Here is a 21,928-nt window from a genome sequence, read left to right on the forward strand (position 1 = left end):
TCTGTTCTTGCCACTAGTCTTAATAAATGATAAAAGCAGAATCTCTAATGAATTGGAGATATCTTACATAATAATATTTAATAATGAGCCGGAAGAGAGAGCAAAAAATATTTACCTTTTGAACTAAAATCCACTTAATCACCAGTTCTTTCTAGTCCTTCATTACTATGAAATTAATATATGAAATTATTTCCTTATAGTTGCCAGTACATACTGGAAATTCAACATACCAAATTCAACTTCTTTTGTTGCAAGACATACCACCATGTAGCAACTTCTTTTCTATAAAATCCTACAACTTTTTGCAAATACTAACAAAATAGACGCTTTTGTCAATAGATTTTATTTCAAGTTGAAATGTTAGTGCATTCAACCTATGTCACAGGTCTTTGGGTTTGCAAAACATCACTGGCCAACTGTCCAGCACAGGTCTGACGATTCACCAAATTTTAAACTGAAGAATGGCATTTCCTACCCTTCTGACCAGAAACCCTCTTTATGTACATGGAGGGGTAACAGTGGAAGATCAGGAAGACAACTGATCCCAAGTCCATTGCCCCACCACAGGCACACCCTGCCACTTGTCATACAGGACAGATTCTCAAGGAGAAGTAAGAGTGGCTATCAATGAGGCTCTTCTCCCTTCAAGGTTCAGGAAACTCACATCTCTTGAAACAGGCAGAGAAATGAGAGGAGTCATCATTATATGGTCCATTTGTAATTTTTTTTCTCATTGCCCTGAGTACTTGGATCCTATAGTCTTGGTTTTCTGGATATTCTTTCATCCATAAAGATAATAAAAATGAAATTTTATTAAATAGCTTCAGCTATAAGAAGTAAAAGGCCCAACAACTTTTCCTCTGTGAAAAATAGTTTGGTTAGAGGTCATACCTTGAACAGTTTTTTACATCAGAATATTTTTGCTATGGGGAAATGCAAACAGAATCCAGATAGTGTTAAGTTAGGGTTCAACATTTCCAACAGTGAGTATTCTAAGAAAAGCCAATTAACAGCAACTCAGACACATGCCTGTAGTCATCATATCTGTCTGAACAGTTATTGGGTGATTGAGCCTCTGATGGTGATCTTCGATATAATTGTATCACATCTTGTCAATTCCGACTTTCTTTTCTCTAAAATGACACATGCTATGCTCATGACAAAATAATCTTATGGACAGAAGAATGCTAGTTCTTTATGTCATTAAGTTTCTAAAAATACATGTTTTCTAGAGAGAAAATGATAAAATTAGTACCCCTAAGTCACTTGAACTTGTTTTGCACGCATGGTACAAATAATGCTACAAATCATAGCTATATACACTGTGCCTCCTTTTCCCTGTTTTCTGTCTCCTTCTCTGTTTTCCCAAAAAGATATTCAGTAACAGAATTTAGGAAAACATATTTTTAATATTCTCTGCAAGGCCATGACAAAGACCTTCACTGAAATGATATTTCCCACTTCTTGTGGCTCCGGAGCACAGAAGATGAGATTCTAGACCGGAAGCAAGACTGGAGGAAGACTCTTAAAAAATAATGATGGGGGCCCCTGGGTGGCTCAGTGGGTTAAAGCCTCTGCCTTCAGCTCAGGTCATGATCCCGGACCCTGGGATCAAGCCCAGCATCGGGCTCTCTGCTCAGCAGGGAGCCTGTTTCCCCCCTCCCCCGCCTGCCTCTCTGCCTACTTGTGATCTCTGTCAAATAAATAAATAAAATCTTTAAGAAAAATAATGATGGTGTTTGTGATGCTCAGCTTCACAGAGGTTGTTGTTGAAGTTAATGGTTAAAAGAACTATTAATTGATGAAAATACAAAAGTAACTAAAAGATACCAAGAAGTGTAAACACCCATGTTTTTATTTTAACATAATGGTTTCTAGCTTTTGAAACAATTAAAAATAAGCAAAACAAGCAAATAATCCCATCACCCTCTTCTATCCTTATACTCAGGTAGAAAATGCATATACAATTAGCATTCTTTGTTTTTTGTGTATCTAGGAATTTTTTCTACTTATGAATAGAAGCAAATAATAACTCTCTGTGCCAGAAAGACACCATTCTAGGTGTTTTGTAAACGTTATCTTGGTTACTCCTCGAAAAGCTCAGGGAGATCAAGTTTGTCATACCCATTTTACAGAGGAGGCAACGAATGCCGAGAAAAGTCAACTGCCCTAAATCATAGAACTATTAAATAGTCAAGCAAGAATTTCACCCCAAGTCCATCTGGTTCCAAATTTTGTGTATTCTTTAAAATCCTCATATGTCTCATTTTATGTTTCGTTCACATTTACAAATCAGTAAAGATTGCAGAATGCCCATAATAGATTCTCTAGGTGGCTCACTGGAGCATGTACCCTCAGGGAACTCCCCATCGCTGAGTGTTCAAGCTTTGAGTGTCCATCGGATGACGATTTCAGCTTTGACTGGGAGTGGTTAAACCATAGGAATTTTAATGTCCCTTTAAACCCTGATACTCCATGATTAACAACAATGCTGTACACATACAGCAGATACAGCAGGCATTCTCTGTGATGCCATTTTCTCCTATACCGTGATCCCTTGGCATGAGACTGGGGACAGTTTTGCTCATGAAGACCTTATGTGGGTAGACATCACTCAATTTGAGTCAGATCAGAGAGATAGAAGCTCCCATTCGAGACTGAAAAAGAAGGTAGTCAATCACAGATACATGACACTGGTTCACACAGATGTTCTGCTTTCCTCTGACTCACCCTTTGAGCTTCAGAAAGAGATAAATTTTATTTTTGATATAGTAATTGGGATACAGAAAATCGATTTTGAAGGAAAGTTTTAAGTTTAAATTTCTTTCTTTTTTTAAAGATTTTATTTATTTATTTGACAGAGAGAGAGATCACAAGTAGGCAGAGAGGCAGGCGGGGGCAGGGGGAGCAGGCTCCCTGCTAAGCAGAGAGCCCGATGTGGGGCTTGATCCCAGGGTCCTGGGATCATGACCTGAACCGAAGGCAGAGGCTTTAACCCACTGAGCCACCCAGGCGCCCCTCTCATGGGGATTTTTAACCCACTGAGCCACCCAGGCGCCCCTTAAGTTTAAATTTCTAAGGCAAAATCATACTTTTATAAAAAGCATTGGTCAAAGAGACCCTCAATATTTTTGCAAAATTAAGAAAAAATAAAAAACATGTTGTGCTGGCTGGGAATAGTACTCTGGTTCCCTAGATAGAATAGAGCATGGTAAAAATGGAAGGATTCTCATCAACTTTCTGTCTTACTGACAAAGCTTTGGTTGGTGTTTTGGAACTTGTACAGCCCATGGGAGTAATTCTCACCATAGATTGTTTGGCTATTAACTTCCTATTTTTTATTTCACGATCTTTATTATCTTTGAGTTGTCTGATGGCGGTGGAGCTTGGCAGTGAGTGAGAAAGATGATATTTTTTCCAAGTTCGAGAATACTCAGAAAGGAAACAGGTAAACAGAACACACGTTATTATATCAGCATCTGTGGCTTAGAAAAATGTTATTCTAGAGAATATAGGTGGGATGAGTGAGCTGTATAAACGAGTACTCATTAGGAGCCAAAATTACAAAGATCCTTTGAAACAAGATATTCTTTATTAATCACAGAGAAATAATTTGTGAAAAATCAGCCAATGCCTGGAGTACTCAGATTTCAATACATTAATAGCTGACAACTTAGATTCTGCAGGGGAAGTACCCTGGAAAAAAAATGGAAGGTCCCTTGAGATGGTATGGGTTAGATTATGGTCTGAAAGCCACCCTTCAGCTCCTGATTTCCACGAAATTTGCAAAAATGAGCAACTGGTACAGGATTTCTCAAAGTTATATGATCTAAAACAAAAAAGGCTTCAATGATCAAATAAGTTTGGGAGATGTTACATGCTGTATCCTTTCCCCTTGTAAGTGAGAATTCATTTTTAATATCATTGAGTTTGCTGAGAAATCCCAAAGTTTAAAAAACTGTGCAGCTTTATGGAAGCAAGGGTCTTCTAAACTTATTTGATCTTAGAAATGTCTCTTCCCAGAAGATATGTTAACATCCTCAGAACTTCCTTCTATTGCAATTTGAGAGATGCCAAATTTGTAATTTCTTTAAATGCCACAGTATAAATACATTTTCGAAATTAAGATACACTGAAAGATCTGTGTGTGATACCTGGTTACCAAAATTAAGGCTAATTTGATTTTAAACAGCAACAAGACAGAGGGTGCCTGGCTGGCTCAGTTGGTGGAGCACGTGACTCCTGATCTCAATCTCAGGGTCCTGAGTTTGAGCCCCACACCAGGTGTAGAGATTACTTAAGAAAATAATAATGATGATAATAATGATAATAATAATAATAATAAAACCCAGCAGCAAGACAAGGCAGGATAAATGAGGAATATGAGAGTGCAAGACCACTGACAAGGGCCAAGTTTTGTTGGTGTTTTACTCACTTGTGAATGGTAGCATTTGATCAACTAAAACTGCCTTTGGAATGAAGGATATCCAGGAGCTTGGTGAAATTCCTGTGCAGTTGTTTATTTGCCCTGAAAGTGGGAGACACAGCAAATCGGTGTAGTCCTATGGTTCCAGTTGTAGAAGAACAGAGGCTATTGCAAATCTGTCTCACGATATTTGCATTCATATATTTTAGAAAGAACATCAACTTTGTGTTTCTTTCCATTGCCACAAACAGTGCTGGAGTTTTCTTAACACTTTTATTTATTTATATATTTACTTCCTTTTTTTTAAGCTAGCAATTTCCTTTAGTTTACTATTGTTCTACATGGATATCACGTGTCGTTCTAGGAGCTAGAAAAGAGACTGCAGGACTAAAGGATTGGGTTTTTAAATTTGAAAGCAAAAGAAGCAGAAGGCATGGAAGCTGTTACTTCTATGTTATTTTTAGGAGTATCCATTTTATCATTTTTAAGCAGCAAAATATTTTACATGAAAGCATTCATTTTTTTTTAAAGATTTTATTTATTCGACAGAGATCACAATTAGGCAGAGAGGCAGGCAGAGAGAGAGGAAGGGAAGCAGGCTCCCTGCTGAGCAGAGAGCCCCACACGGGGCTTGATCCCAGGACCCTGGGATCATGACCTGAGCCGAAGGCAGAGGCTTTAACCCACTGAGCCACCCAGGCGCCCCGAAAGTATTCATTTTAATGACTTGGATATTAATCACCGATAAGTTTTTAGCACTACTATTAATCGTAGTTTATGGATGTTCTAGCTGTACTTGTTTTCAGACTTCTGTCTCCATACCCATATGAAAAAGAACATTTCACAGTTATTACAGTCAAATTACAGTCAACTCTCAGAACAGTTTCTAAAGTTGAATAAAGGTAGGCATTTAAATCATCTGATATTTACTGTCCAAATCTGGCCTTTTCAGCTATCACAGTGCTTGGAATGTGCATTATATTTTCAGGTAAAATTTTTTTTTGCTCACCCTATTGAATCTTGTTAACATTTATAGTAAAGGACAAACAATTCCTCTCTCCTGATCAAATATATTGTAGCTTCCTGTATCCTTTGCATTTAGAATAAATGCCAACTTGTTTTGGTATCCATTACCACCTTCAAATCGCATTATACAATATAATGCAAATGTGAGTTCTTAATTAGCAGGATCTCTTTTGTTCAAAGGTACAACAGTAGAGGGTTTCACCATGCTGCAGCTGTGACCTATGGAGGAAACACATTTCACCCTACTAAGAGTTGCTGCACAAGTGCCTATGTTGTTATGGATGGATTCTTTAGTGTTTCTTTAAGTAATGCTATTTCGTAACGGATTTCACATGGAATACAGCAAAATTTACCATTGCTGCCCACTCAGTTTCTGCCTCTAGGTTTTCAAAAGAGAAGAAGACGAAATTTTTAAGGACAGTAAAGAGTGGGGGTAGAGAAAAGATTCTTTATGAAAGATGCAATTATTTACCAAGGTCATAAGAAAATACGCCTATATACACATATCTATTTAAATATTCATTTATATATTGTACATGCATCTCTATATACACGCTGTGCCCAGCAAACATTTACATGAATGTAACCTGAAGGCAGCCTCATGAAATGACAAAAATGAAAAAATTTGAACTTATATATAAATAGATACCACAGATAATATACAAGATAGGACACTATCCACAAATAATGTAATAAATCCTTTGCTCATCGGGTTTTTTGCCTAGATTGGAGGCCTTTAAACACCAACCAATTATGGTAAATGTTTAACTGTAGGAGTTCAGGCAGACAGCCAAATTTTGGTTTCAAAGCTATTGCTAGTTTTAGTTTAAAGAGTTTTTCATTTTTAAGTAAAAGCATTTCGGGGTACTGAGTATACCCTATCGTGGCTAGAGCCACTGGAATTTGCATAAGTGGATTAGGCAGAACAAAGGTCCTGAAGCAGTGGGCCCTGCAGTACTACCTGAAATGTGGAAAAGAATGGGCTAGGAAAATACTCGCCATTTCTAACTTAGCTCTATTTACCTAAAGCCAGTTATCCCCACAGACACAAAGTAAAGAGAGAGAGTTGTTTTTCTTAGCCAAGCACCTATAAAAACAGCAAGGCTCGGGGGAGGGGAGTACTTAAAGGACCGTTTAGCCTTTCCCCGTTAGGAAAGCCAGATATTGGAAACACATACAGGACAGCCAAAGTCCCCCGCCCCACAGGTACATTTGCTTTCTTGCCAAGCCTATTAACTAAATTCCCAGACTGCACGAAATTCGTTTGAACATTAGCCTTTCTCCGGGATATTCCTACTCTCTCGTGGGAGCACTAGCAAATGGGTAGAAGAAAGGGGCCTAGACAATTCACACGCTGGATTTGCAGCCTCTGGGTATTTGAGATTGTATTGCTAAAGCCTCTTTGGTATAGACAGGAGAGTGAGGGGGCTACCGATGTGACTTTTCTTATTCCCTTTTCTTATTTCCCTTTTCTGATTCCCCAAGGTATCCCTTAGGTCTCTTCCCTCCCAGTCCCAAAGCTCCAAACCTTGTCCCCCTTCCCTAAAGCCTCTCATTCACCACTACCCTCCCCAACCCAAGTCCCCTCCCTTAGGTCTCTTCCCTCCCAGCCCCAAAGCTCCAAACCTTGTCCCCCCTTTCCTAAAGCCTCTCATTCACCACTACCCTCCCCAACCCAAGTCCCCTCCCGGTCACCACCAAAGCCCGGAGAAGTGGAACGCACACAATGCCTCCCTTATAGGGCTCGAGCTGGGAACTGGGCATGCTCAGTAGCCAAAGCAGATTTTTTTTTTCTTCTTTTGGTCGCAAGTGCGGCATCTCTCCCAGTCCCACACCTCTCTTTCCTCTATCTCTATCCCTCTCTCCCCACCCCCAGCTCTTTAAACGTCCTGCTTAACCCGTTCTACACCGAAGGCACGCAGAGTTCTAAGGTGCGGAGAATTAACCCGTCTCCCTCCTAAACCCACTAAATAAGTCTCACTCTGAGCTAAAGCTTCACACTTTTGCCTTAAAGCCCCCAGCCCCTCACGCGCACACAGGTAGGGAGAGTGAGGATACTACTGGATCCCAGGAAACTGGTCCCAAGAAGGCTCCATCCAGGATCGCCCGCTGCCGAAGAAGTATCCCCGGAGCCCTCTGATCTGCGGGGTGACAATTAGCCGAAGGTACTGTACCCGCTACACAAAGCCCAAGTGCGATTGTTGCCTTTGAATGTCATTGTTGTTGACTCACCCCCCTCGGTCCTGGAATTATTCAATCCCGCGGAGATTCGACGACCCTATCTACCTCCCTTGTCCCCCCTCCCCCACCTCCGACGTTTCTTTGGCTTTGCCGGGGTTCTTGGTTGCTCTCTCAAAAGAACGCCCCGGGTGTGTGTGTGTGTGTGTGTGTGTGTGTGTGTGTGTGTGTGTGTGCCTTCGTTCTTAGGGGACTGAGGAAAGAGAAAGGACTCGAGTGTGCGTGTATGTGGTGGGAGGATGGAGGTTGGCGCTTTAGCGTTTGGAGACTGGGGTCTCTTGGCGTGAGGAAAGGGGTCGCTCCTCCCTAGGGGGTGTTTTAGGCATAAAGAGGGGGCGGATGCCTGGAGGAAAGTGCGCTTTCTTGGCGTGTGGGTAGAAGAGGAATCAAGTGGAGGTGTCTGGATGGGGGACAGGGGGCCTCAGCAATGTGCGGGGGTCGAGATTCCTGAGTTTCGGGTGGGAGGCTGCTTGTGTGCGGGGTGGAGGGGGGGCGGGGGCGGGGATTCGGCGCGTGTATGTAAAGGTGCAGCCCGTGTGCGAGGGTCTGGGTGCGCGCGCGGTGTCTGGCCGGGTGCGCGCGCGCGCGCCGCTGCCCGCCTGCTTGCCTGCGAGGACTGCTTGGTGGGTTTGACGGGCGAGCCGGCGCGGCGCAGCTCGGTCCCGGATCACGTAGAGACCATCGTGGAAACTGCAGAGCGGATCCCGGCGCGGCGGGCCCTGCGAGAGCTGCTGGGCTCCGGAGGTGGGTGAATTTCCAGCGGGGCTGCGCGAGCTGCACCGACACTCGCTGCCTCTTCCCCGCTTGGTTCGGCAGCACCAGAGTGTGTGTGTGTGTGTGTGTGTGTGTGTGTGTAAGGGGTCAGGTAGATTATTATTTTTAGTTTGGGTCGTGTTGGTTTGGGGCCGGCCGAGTGGCCAAAGCGACTGTAGTGGCTACCCCACCACCACCCTGCGTGCCTACCCACGGCGCGGTCGCAAGTCCCTGAGGACCAAAAGAATCCGGTGTCCTTAACATCGCTGCCTCCGCGGCCGGGGTGGCGAGGAAAGTGTCCTGGTCTAGGGCGGCTCGGGCTGTCGGGGCCGCTGCTGCGCTGGCTTTGTTTTCTGCGCCCCACTCGCAAGCACTCTAGGCGGACGTGGATCCGGGGCTCAGGGCAGTGGCCCCCGAGCCGGTGGGAGATTGCTGGCACCAGCAACACGGGGAACGCGAGAGAAGCCGGTGGCTAACTCTAAAAGCCCTGCAGAGCCGGGCAAGTGCTGGCAGCGCGACTTTGCAAGATGCCCAAATGTTGAGCTGATTTCTGGCTTGGTGAGAGCAGCGCTCTGTGGCTGGCCAGTGGGGGCGGGGGGCGGCTGGGAGGGCGTAGGGGGGTGCCTGGACCGCCGCTCTCGGCCACCGAGCCACCGGCTAACACTGTCCGTGACAAGCGGGCCAGAGACGCCCCAGTGGCCCTCGGCCTCGTGGCCTGAGCCGGCTGTCTTTGACCCCTCAGCCACCGCACGCCCGGGTCTAGAGAGGCCGAAGGAAACTCCAATAGCTGCCCCTTGTGGGACGGGAGCGCGCGGAGAGATGTGTGCGCTGCGGAGCTGAGGGCCCCCGCGACATCCCGAGCGGTCTCCGCCTCTGCCGCCCGACCCACGAGGCCGCCGCTTGGGCCCGGGACCCGGGAGGGGGGCTGCGCGCCGGTTCCGGGCACCGGGATGCGGCAAAACATTGCGGTACGCGCCACCGCCGGCAGCCCCTCCGGCCGCGTCGCCGCCGGGCCCGAGGTGGCGCACAGGGGGCGGCAGTGACCGCGTCTCTCGGCGGAGCCCCCCACCCCCGCCTAGGCGGGCGGGCGGGCGGAGGTTTCTCTTGCCGGCTCCAGGGGAGCCACCTCGGCCCGCCCCACGCAGGCGTCTGTTCCCCGCAGGCCCGCTCCTTCCGCACGGGCGCCGCGCGCCGGGAACCGCACTCCGGTGGATGCCCGATACGCGGTAAGCCCCGCGGGGTTTGGCGGTCCCCGCCGGCTGTGGGTGCCGAGTGTCTTGCAGGGCACAGAGACCGAGAGACGGAGAGGTAGATGGGGAGACGGGCGCTCTCGGCAGACGCGCCGCTCTCGGGCAGCCCGAGAGATGGCATTTGGTATCCAACTCCTACTTTGTGGGTTTTTTCTTATTTTCCTTTTTCCCCCCGATTTCCATATGTGCACGTTTTAGTGGTAGCCTGTGAATGAGAGGTTTCTTTCGCTTGCATTCAGTGCCGCCTTCCCCTCTTCCTAGCTCCCTTCCAGCTCTCCTTCCTCCTCTCACCACTACTCCATAGTCTCTTGCCCTTTTGGTCCCTCTTCCTTGGAAATCGACTCCCCCTCTCCCTCGCTTGACATTCCAGCTGCCTGCGGCTTTCTCTGTTTCACAGGAGATGCATTTGGGAACTTCCTAGCTCGTCCTTGTGGCTTTTTCCCCCCTTGCTATTTAAAGTAGAAATTACGAGGAGGAGGGCAGCTCCTTATGCAATTTCAGATCTGCTGATGATCCTCGTTGTGTTTTTGTACTGAATTCAGGTTATTTCGGTTTTTTGTTTTCTTTTCATTTGTTTCTAGTTTGGTTGATTTTTGGCTGGGGGGTAGTAACAAGAAATGATTCAACCGACCAGAATAGCTACTGGAAACCACATCTATAGGAAGGCAAAATGATCATGTGAAATTTTGATTTTACAATGAAAGTTGTCTTGGATGATGTCATACTTAAGAATTTACGACTTCGTTTTGCACTGCCAGTCAAACTATCATGGTGAACAGGGGGAATGCATGTCTGCATGGCAGGCAAGGAGCATCTCGGCAGTGCCAGTGCCGGCTGTATTCTGAACCAAACTACTTAAAATGCAAATCTTTCTGGGTCGTGGCTAAAGGATGGTGTATCTTGAGACATGGTTGGTTTTGCCACTGGCTGATTCCTCGTGGGCAAAATAAACAAAGGAGTTTTTGTGTGACACTTCTTTGTATCATTCCCTCATCATGTGTTCCTGGGTAATTTATTTATTTAATTAATATCTGGTGGTAACCATATTGAAATTGCATTCAAGATGGAAAAGACTCACATGGCTAAAATCGCATCAGTAAAATGCACAGAGCTTATTTCTCTTTTTAGGCTTTTCCAGGAAACGTTGCATATATTTCTACAGGCGTGCAGTATTTAAGGAAATGGCTACAACGGGTTAATTTGCTAAGCATTAAACTCCACTAGGTGATTTGTGATTTGTTTATAGACAGAGACATGGGGTGGTGATATTGGGAGGAGATGTTTGGGAAGTGATGATTTTAGGACAAACATTTGCTGTACTAAATGTATCTGGTGCTGCGGATAAAACCACTCGAGGACTGTAGTGTGTGAATTCCCCTTCCTCAGCAGCGCTAGTCTGTGGTCACAGTGAAGGAGATGAGCATCTGAGCCAAGTGTCAGTCATCAGACGTGGGTTCGAAACGGCATGTGAGGGAATAGAAGTGGGCCAAGTAGACAGGAGACCCGGTTCTTGGGGGGGTGGGAAAGCTGTCTGGACATCTGCTAGGCAACTCAAGACTTCAGGCTTCAGGTTTCTCTCCTGCTTTCAGGGACCCAGAGACAAAAGCCCCCCACCCCCACCCCCACCCCAGGCCCGTTTGGGAGATGACTGTCAGGAAATTAGGTACTGTGTATTTACTTGAAATTAGAACTTGGCCATTTCCTAATCAGTTATTTTTCTAGAACATCACTGGGTCATCTGTGTTTTTTAAGGCAGACATGTACAGGAGTGAACTCGTTTGTGGCAGCGTGCTTACCTGTGGGCTAAAGCTCGGGCAGGTCTCCTCCCACGGCTCCTTCTACCTTGATCTTTCGACTGTCCCCTCTACAGCAACCCAGTCCCTCCCTTTGCCACCCTCCGTTGAATCCAGGGCTCTAACACCTTCTCTCTTCAGCCTCCTGTGGTCTGTGTTCAAGGGTGGAGTTTGATGGCCCACCGTAGAGCAAGTATTTTCCGAATGTAAAGGTTTAAGCACAACTAAGCGTTTTTCTCCTGTTGTTTGTTGTGTTTCTGCACATGTAAAAGGCATATAAACTACAGGCATGGAAATAAAACTGACAGCATTTCCGGTGATCATTTTTCACCTGAGTGAGAATACTTGCAGAAAAATACGAAGCTAATCATTGCACCCCATGTTCACTATGGTATGATGTAAACGCAAGTACTTTTTCAAGTAATGATCATTGAAAAAATGTTTTCTTTTTATTTTTTAGATTATTTCTCTTTATTCAGAAGCAGAAAGTTGTTTGCTGATTGCGAGAAGATGTTTCTTTGGCTCTTTCTGCTTTTGTCAGCCCTGATTTCTTCGACAAATGCAGATTCTGACATATCAGTGGAAATTTGCAATGTGTGCTCCTGCGTGTCAGTCGAGAACGTGCTCTATGTCAACTGTGAGAAGGTTTCGGTCTACAGACCAAATCAGCTGAAGCCACCTTGGTCTAATTTCTATCACCTCAATTTCCAAAACAATTTTTTAAATATCCTCTATCCAAACACATTCTTGAATTTTTCACACGCAGTATCCCTGCAGCTGGGAAATAATAAACTGCAGAACATTGAGGGAGGAGCCTTTCTTGGGCTCAGTGCATTAAAGCAGTTGCACTTGAACAACAATGAATTAAAGATTCTCCGAGCTGACACTTTCCTTGGCATAGAGAACTTGGAGTATCTCCAGGCTGACTACAATTTAATCAAGTATATTGAACGAGGAGCCTTCAATAAGCTCCACAAACTGAAAGTTCTCATTCTTAATGACAATCTGATTTCATTCCTTCCTGATAATATTTTCCGATTCGCGTCTTTGACCCATCTGGATATACGGGGGAACAGAATCCAGAAGCTCCCCTATATCGGAGTTCTGGAGCACATAGGCCGTGTCGTTGAACTGCAACTGGAAGATAACCCTTGGAACTGTAGCTGTGATTTGTTGCCTTTGAAAGCGTGGCTGGAGAATATGCCATATAACATTTACATAGGAGAGGCGATCTGCGAAACTCCCAGCGACTTATACGGGAGGCTTCTGAAAGAAACCAACAAACAAGAATTATGCCCCATGGGCACAGGCAGTGATTTCGATGTGCGAATCCTGCCCCCGTCTCAGCTGGAGAATGGCTACACCACTCCCAACGGTCACACGACCCAAACATCCTTACACAGATTAGTGACCAAACCGCCGAAAACAACCAATCCGTCCAAGATCTCTGGAATCGTAGCGGGCAAGTCCCTCTCCAACCGCAATCTCAGCCAGATTGTGTCCTACCAAACGAGGGTGCCCCCTCTGACACCTTGCCCAGCACCCTGCTTTTGCAAAACACATCCTTCGGATTTGGGACTGAGCGTCAACTGCCAAGAGAAGAATATACAGTCCATGTCTGAACTGGTCCCGAAACCCTTAAATGCCAAGAAGTTGCACGTCAATGGCAACAGCATCAAAGACGTGGACGTCGCGGACTTCGCCGAGTTTGAAGGACTGGATTTGCTCCATTTAGGCAGCAATCAGATTACGGCGATCAAGGGAGACGTATTCCACAATCTCACTAATTTACGCAGGCTGTATCTCAACGGCAATCAGATCGAAAGACTCTATCCTGAGATATTTTCCGGCCTTCATAACCTGCAGTATCTGTATTTGGAATACAACTTGATTAAGGAGATCCTGGCGGGCACCTTTGACTCGATGCCAAATTTGCAGTTGCTCTACTTAAACAACAATCTCCTGAAGAGCCTGCCCGTTTACATTTTTTCGGGAGCACCCCTCGCTAGACTGAACCTGAGGAACAACAAGTTCATGTACTTACCCGTCAGCGGGGTCCTCGATCAGCTGCAGTCTCTCACACAGATCGACTTGGAGGGCAACCCCTGGGACTGCACTTGTGACTTGGTGGCATTAAAGCTGTGGCTGGAGAAGTTGAATGATGGCATTGTCGTGAAGGAACTGAAATGTGAGACTCCGGTTCAGTTTGCCAACATCGAGCTGAAGTCCCTCAAGAATGAAATCTTATGTCCCAAACTCTTAAACAAGCCATCGGCGCCGTTTACGAGCCCTGCACCTGCCATTACGTTCACCACCCCACTGGGTCCCATTCGAAGTCCTCCCGGTGGCCCGGTGCCTCTGTCTATTCTCATCCTCAGCATCCTCGTGGTCCTCATCTTAACTGTCTTCGTTGCTTTTTGTCTTCTTGTTTTTGTGCTGCGGCGAAACAAGAAGCCCACGGTCAAGCACGAGGGCCTGGGGAATCCTGAGTGCGGCTCCATGCAGCTGCAGCTGAGGAAGCATGACCACAAGACCAATAAAAAAGACGGACTGAGCACGGAAGCCTTCATTCCACAAACCATCGAGCAGATGAGCAAGAGCCACACCTGCGGTTTGAAAGAGTCAGAAACCGGCTTCATGTTTTCCGATCCTCCAGGACAGAAAGTCGTCATGAGAAATGTCACCGACAAGGAGAAAGATTTACTACACGTGGATGGCAGGAAGAGACTGAGCACAATCGATGAGCTGGACGAATTATTCCCGAGCAGGGATTCCAACGTGTTTATTCAGAATTTTCTGGAAAGCAAAAAGGAGTACAATAGCATAGGTGTCAGTGGCTTCGAGATCCGCTATCCAGAAAAACAACAAGACAAAAAAAACAAGAAGTCCCTGATAGGCGGCAACCACAGTAAAATTGTCGTGGAGCAGCGGAAGAGCAGCGAGTACTTTGAACTGAAGGCAAAACTCCAGAGTTCCCCTGACTACCTACAGGTCCTTGAGGAGCAGACAGCTTTGAACAAGATCTAGGTCATGCAATCTCACTTCATACAGAGGACATTTATTTAATGATGAAAGTGCCTTTTGTTGACTTCTAACTCCAAATACTATATTATCAATAGGCATAGAGGCAGGTGTTTCCGAGGCTGTCTCATTAACTGTAGCTGCAAAGATGTGTCCGGTAGAAGAGAGTTTCCTTAATAGATTTTACTACATAAAACCTATACTGTGGAGTCCTGTGGGGATACTGCAAACTCTATTGCCAAAGGGATGCTTTATATACATAATACACTGAATTTAACCTCAAGAGGCAAATCTGTTTTGTACCCCGATGCAAAACCTCCGTCTCTTTGTGCTTTGTAAAGCAAACTCGAGAAAACTGGTACCAGTGTTTGTACCTCAGCTGGGTCCTTCATCTTGCACGTAGATCAAGTCGGTGGAACTGGAATAAATCCTTTTGATTTGTGGCATTGTAACAACTCTGTGTAAAGATTATCTGAAAAGTTAAAAAAAAAAAAGCATGCAAAGAGAGAACATTCGATAGTATTTGTAAATCGGTAAACTTTATGGCCTGCATCTTGAAACCGCTGGATTTATAATGTTAAAATTGTGCAAATATTTGTTTAAAATATACCATGCATTACGTAACTATAAAATAAATTTGAACACTTTAAGCATTACCTGTCTACACATAAAACCTAAAAGAGAAAAGTCAACGTGAGTTACATAGCGTTTGTGGTGATCTGAAGAAATACACGATGTTTATCAGAATTAAACAAGGCTCAAATTAAACTAACATTAGAGTTTGTTCTCAGTTACGTGAAATACCCACAATCCTTAAAGGTTGTCCAAAATTAGCGAAGTGCTTACCGTGTGAGCGCACCCAAAGCTATTTTTGTAACATAATTCATATTTATGAAGTACTTTGTATACTAAATAGAAAAATATGTACTCCTTAATATGTATTTAATATGCCTGACTTGTTTTCCTGATCACAGGGAATTTATCAATAGGTATACATTTAGACAGGAAAAAAAATATACCAAACTGAAACTGAAGCTTCTGTGTACAGAAATATTCTGGACATTGTGATCAGGTATAATTTAAAAACGAAACAAGGAAAAAAAAACCACAAAAACACAAAAATACAAAAAAAAAGATAAAAACCAGTTCTGTGCTATTCTTGAGAACTTAGCATATTATCTTCAGATTTGTTACCAACCGTGCATTTTAAAATAGGTTCCTTAGTTTTATAGTATCGTGTCTGGGGCAGTTGTTATTTGCCATCAGTTGTCTTGCTTTTCAGGATTCTATGAGCTTAATTCAAATAGTTTTCACTACAACTATTTAAAACAATGAGTAAGGTTAATAGTTATATCTCGTATGCATCAGTATCCTGTTCTGTCATCATTCCAGCTACTATCAGATAATCCAGTAGAGCAGTGAACATCTCGGCTCCCAAAGCCACACTGTAAAATGCTTTCATTGGTCTCAGATGAGTTCACTGTGTTTGCTTGTGCTGTTAACTTCTAAGTCAAAATTGGTCAAAGGAAGGACTTGATAATGGGAGACATTGGAAGATTTTTAGGAGCTCCCAGTTAGCAAAGCGACATCCTAAAACACATTACCTTCTTGGCCTGCCCACCTATGTATGTTTCTTTGTGCTCCATTTCTTATAATCACTGTATTCATCAGTGAGTTAACCAAGAAGGTAAACATAGACATTCTTCATGAACTTCAAGTGGCAGATGTTTTGGCTCAGCTTCCAAAATGATATTATGGCTAAAGTTGTAACGTAGTCCCTTTATTAAGTACTAATTTCAGGGCTTTATAGGTTTGTTCCAGGATAAAAAAAAAATAACTTGGCATTCTTAGACGGTGTGCGTGTATGTGTGTGTGCGCCTCTGTGTGTGTGTGTGTGTGTGTGTATTTGGGTGTATATGCATACATATAGGTAATTTGGAGATTTTTTTTAAATAGCAGAAAAAATTGTCTCCATATGTATGTGCTGGTGCTCTTAAAACTTTAATGTGTAATTTTAATTTTCATGACAATGTCTGTGAAAACTTTATATGAATATTAAAAAATATACAAATAAATACTTGCTTTCTGATCTTGAAAGAAAAGACACAAAGACATGTGCCCAACAGCGTATTTTCATCTACAGTTTCCTAAGGACTTTTAATATGCCATTACCATGCCTCCATGCGTCCATGGATTAAAGGGCTCCTAATGCATACTGACAGGATAAAGACGCAAAGGCTTCAAAGAAAGTGTTTTAGTTTATCCTGTCAATAAAGTATGGATTGAGGAATCTTAAGTAGACACTTAGGGGAGGAACCGGAAAGCTCTATCCATGATCTGGGGATAATAGGTCATTGGGATGATGCCTTTTATTCAGTGTGGTGATGCTTTGAAGATGTTTCAAGAGTACCTGCCACCATCTCAAACTTGCTGTAGCATATTGGCTATTTCATCCCCTTCTGCCGAAAGGTATAAATGTTCAACTTTTTTTAAAAAGAAATTTCAATGTGTGTGGTTATTTGGAGGTTTTAACTGTAAGTGAACAACAGTAACAAATCCTTGGTTAAGGCTGATCTGTTTTCCTTAACTGAAGTCATTGTGCCTACATGATACAGTGTATACTGTTTTGCACCTGTCTCTCATTAGTTTTCCTTGTACATTTTGTGATGATGTAGTTAGGCCTAAGTTTTGCATTGAGTACAAGAGCAGTTAAGATACTGTATCTACATTTTGTTGGCTTCAACAATAACCTTGATGTTAGTTTAACCCCTTGAGGAGTGATCTACATGTCAGTGCAGCATCTTTGGTGGAATTTGATTCAAATCTAGAAAATCCAAGAAGTGCTCACTTCTAATGTGGTCTGACACATCATGGGCTTCTTGGCATTGTATCATGTGCTTGGACTCTGTTAGAATGGTTGCAAAGAAGATTAGAGCATATGAAATTAGTGAAGGGGTTGAGATAATATATTAGGTCTGTGTAATATAAATCAAGTTTTAAATTATTTTTTTATGAAATCAATAAAAATGGTTCAATTCTTTCAAAGTAAATCTTTGTGTAATTTTATGAGAAAGCAGCTATTAAAATACAGTGATTCAAGTCTATAAGGCAATTTATATTCTATATTTAGTTTTCCATTCTGAAAATGAACTGAATAAATATATTAATTAGAAAATCATTTAAGACCAGCTTTCTTTTGTTGCTTTTTGGAAGCATTTTTTTTCTTTAAGCCGTAAGGATGCATAAATTATACAGGGCATGGCCTCATGAGTAACGTCAGCAGGTATCGCAGAAATAACAGAACACATCTAGAAATGTATGGCAGTAATAGTAATCTATAATATCTTTTGCATGATTTGTACATTGACATTGTATGAAATGAGCACAGTGAGTTTTTTTTGGTTGTTGTTATTGTTGTCGCATCCAAAGAGCTGGGGAGAAAATATATTAAGAATGTATTTATAATCACTATTTTGAAATAAAGTAAAGAAAACACATTGTATTGTTTTTACCCTGATTTGATTATTAGTATTTGAAGTTAGTTTATAAGATAAAAATCCAGTCATGCTATAAAAGCTAGTGTAAATCACAGAAAGAAACTGTTTTAATGACTTTTGTTTGCTTTTAATAACATCAAGGTCTTAGCATTTATTAAATGCCATTTTTATGAAAGTATTAATAAAATCGTTTGCTACAATGGTATTTCTGAAGCCACAGTTTGTTAAATATATTTATCTTTCCATTATCTTTCAGAGGAAATAAAGCAGTAACCAAATTGATGTTTTCACCTAGATTTGAGGGTAAGATACAGAGCTTTAGAATACTGTTTGTATTAAACGTAATTGCTAAATCTCTGTTAAGAGATGCTTCCTTTTCCGACCTCTTTGCCATCTGTGTTCCTTTCCACTGGCAGCCCATTCCCATTAATCAGTTGGGATCTGACATAACTGCAGATAAGCAAATATTAATATTCAATCTTAACTATCTATTTAAAGGCTTCTGCATGTTTCCTTATGGGAAGAGATGTAGAGAGAGGGAAACAGAGAGAAAATATAAATGAAGGTGTCATGGTCTTAGGTTTATACCTAGCAAGACTGAAGAAGTGAACAGTATATTCTCTGTTTCCCTCTCTCTACATCTCTTCCCAAGTTCTTCGTGAGTACTGAGAAGAGGGCTTTGGGCCCCGGCCTCTCAGTTATGTAGACAAGTGGTACCAAACGAAGCCTTGGCTTCAGTTCCAGTGCTCATTCAATTAGTCATTATGGTCAGATGGGCTGAACGAAAATATCCTGTTTGTGGCTTCACTTACTGGGAATAACTAGCAACAAAGGTCAAGTACACCTGATAATTGTTAACCCTCAGTTTTGGATTTGCTGGTTATCTGTCCGTTGTTAAATTAAAAGCAAACAGGAAGTTAAATGAATTTTAAATGACTTATTTTGGACAACATTGCCCTTAATCTAATTTTGAATTTTGTTTCATGTTCGTTTCCACTGGTTGATAAGATTGCATTTCAGAAGGGGAAATCCAGGAAGACAAACTGTGTTGTGTATCTTATATGCGCGAGCAGGACTTCTTAAATTTTTTTAGAGATTTCGTTTAACCTGTTGTTCCTATGTCTACAGAGGGAAAACTAAGTGGGGCTGTGAGACAACTGCTTATAATGCTTCGAGCCAAATAATTGCTGTTGAATCTAAAAAGATTCAGATTTTTCATCAAATTCTAGTAATTACCAGATCCATGGACTACAGTATCCAGAACCAGGAAAGAATGACTCGGTGCTCCATCTTAGTTTGCTTTTGTAGACACTGGCTAGATAGAAAGTCTGGTGATTTTATTAATATGTCAGGAATGAGAAATTGCTTGTTTACCTTAAAAAGCTCATGAATAAGGACTTCATAGAAATTATATAGGAGTATGTAATGAAAAAGTGCAAAACGTCACTTTCAGATTAGCTCTAGGAAGGAAATAGTCTTCTAGAAAAGTTTCTGAACAACACATTTCTCTCAGTTGGCACCTTACAGATACTAGATCATGTCCTGTGTTGCTGGTTACCAACCTGGGGAAGTCATGTTGTGCAATGGATACTGCTTGTGGAAGCCTTTTCAAAATCACAGTAAGATCAGTTCTCCCGATTATGAATTGCAATGTATATTTTCATTATTGTTTCATGTGAACTGAACCATTGTGGTAAAATTCTGGAGTTGATATTCAGTAATTTTAATGCTGTTTTCACTAATAAAAGTCTTTTCTGATAGGTCATATTTGTAGCCATTTAGTGTGTTTATTAGTGTGAAATCAGTAAAGCTCAACATCGAGAACAAATACGAATTATTTGGGTTTTGGCCAATGCAATTGTTTTGTTAGTTTCTACAATAGGCCAGGTCTAAAAGAAAAACCAAACAAAAATGGAACAATAAGCCAGATTGACCTACACACACACATACACACACACACACAGGAGTATACACAAATAGTGAACTATGCACAAAAAGAATTATTTAGTTGATATAAACACAATGTTTCTGCCTTGACTACCTAGATTTTCCAAATCAAAGTAGGTACTGGGGCCCCAGTGATAAATATCCTGCTTTTTTATTCACTTTAAATGGAAACCTGACCACTGTGTTCATATATACTAGTAATCAAATCACAACTATTATTCAGAAAACCATGGAGAGACATCTAGATCCAAAATAAAGGCAATGATTTGATTAGACATTATTAGAACACAGAGGTTAAAAAGAAGAACAAGGAGGTTACAAATTACTGACCAAAGGGCTCTCTACCTAAGTTAAGATTAGGGAGGATAAGGGCAAAGGAGTATGCGGAGGAAGAAAATGCTTATTTATCAAAAAAATGCTTATTTATTATTTATCAGAAAGAACTCAGAATCTGATTACTGAACAAGAACACTGGCAACATACGTCAAATCACAGCCTTCTTTCTCCTTATTCTCCCTCTCCACTTTATTTCTTGTAAATAGGCATGAAACCCAGCACGTACCAACGCAACACTAGTAATTTGTACGTTTTCAAGGAATTCACTGGTCCATTAAAACAACGGGTTACCTTTTCAGCTCCCGTGGAATTGTTTCCCAGGCTGACTGACATCACGAACTGACTGTCAGGGCCTCCTGGTAGAGCTCTAGCTGTAAAAAAACAATAGGCAGTATTTGTGCTTAGTGAGAATAGGAAGTGAAACATGGTAGTACATATAATGAATTTGGATAGGGAGCAAAAGAAATCGATACAAACATTTGGGTTCCTAATCCCATGATAAAAAGCTGCTAAGCCTTTTGGTTTGTTTTCAGAAATTGTATTTCAATACAAATTACCAAGTGCACATTTCAAAAGCCATTTCCTGCAAGAACCCCCGGGATGCCATGTCTCTGCCATGGGTCTCCTTGTTCCATAGCAGGGCTGTGTCGCCTTTGCCAAGTCCTCCCTGCTGGAAATTCTTCTCTTCTGCTGCTATGAACAGCCAACATCATCTATGGCACAGGCTAGCTCAGGGAGCTTTTTTTGCTTTTTTTTTTTTTTTCCCCACTGCTGTTCGGTTGTTAGTGACAGGACACACGAAAAAATCTAGAATTCTATGTGCAAGCATGTATTTGCCATTGTAGTATTACCACATCTAAAGACGTTATTTATTTGACAGACAGAGCTCACAAGCAGGCAGAGAGGCAGGCAGAGAGAGAGGAGGAAGCAGGCTCCCTGCTGAGCAGAGAGCCCGATGTGGGGCTCGATCCCAGGACCCTGGGATCATGACCTGAGCCGAAAGCAGAGGCTTAACCCACTTGAGCCACCCAGGCGCCCCATAGTATTATCACATCTATAGAGCATTTCAACTGAATGCGTATCCCACGTGGCCATCTTTGTTTTTATTTACCAGCCATCTTCCAGCCCACAACAGCTACCAGTTGTTTTATGCCTGGCTCTCCTTCCAAGTGGAAAGTAATTCCATCCTGGAAACTCACTGTTTATTTATAGAAAGAATCATCACACTTCAATCTGCTCATTTCCTTCTAGAACTTCCAGAAATATAGAAAATTTAGTACAGTAAGTGATTGATTTAAAAGAAAGTCGTGCTGACACAAAAATAATTATAAGAAGACGGAGTGTGGGGGCGCCTGGGTGGCTCAGTGGGTTAAGCCTCTGCCTTCGGCTCAGGTCATGATCCCAGGGTCCCGGGATCGGGCTCTCTGCTTGGCAGGGAGCCTGCTTCCTCCTCTCTCTCTGCCTACTTGTGATCTCTGTCTGTCAAATAAATAAATAAATAAAATATTTAAAAAAAGAAAGACGGAGTGTGTTATCGGGGGCGGGGGGCGGGGGGGCGGGGGAGGAAGCCAACTTTAGGAAGACGTTTCTTGTGTTTTGGGTCTCCTTGCCGTGGGTTCGGAGGGCAGCACTTCAACTCCT

At 42.7% G+C, this 21,928-nt stretch overlaps 1 protein-coding gene across 2 annotated transcripts; it reads left to right on the forward strand.

Annotated features, from left to right (window-relative positions):
* Positions 1–7,286: 7,286 nt before the first annotated feature.
* LOC111158980 (SLIT and NTRK like family member 4) lies at positions 7,287–15,001 on the forward strand. Of its 2 annotated transcripts, none has more exons than XM_022521327.1 (2): positions 7,287–7,617; positions 11,947–15,001. In XM_022521327.1, the coding sequence occupies exon 2, from the start codon at positions 11,997–11,999 to the stop codon at positions 14,511–14,513; it is 2,517 nt and encodes an 838-aa protein (XP_022377035.1). In that variant the 5' UTR covers positions 7,287–7,617; positions 11,947–11,996; the 3' UTR covers positions 14,514–15,001. The 2 variants fall into 2 exon arrangements, with proteins under 2 accessions (XP_022377035.1, XP_022377036.1); XM_022521328.1 differs by lacking the exon at positions 7,287–7,617 and adding an exon at positions 8,021–8,434 and having other exon boundaries at positions 11,947–14,513.
* Positions 15,002–21,928: the final 6,927 nt, after the last annotated feature.

This window comes from Enhydra lutris, unplaced genomic scaffold (genome assembly GCF_002288905.1).
Source record: "Enhydra lutris kenyoni isolate GAN:26980312 unplaced genomic scaffold, ASM228890v2 scaffoldscaffold65, whole genome shotgun sequence".
NCBI classification, from domain to species: domain Eukaryota; kingdom Metazoa; phylum Chordata; class Mammalia; order Carnivora; family Mustelidae; genus Enhydra; species Enhydra lutris.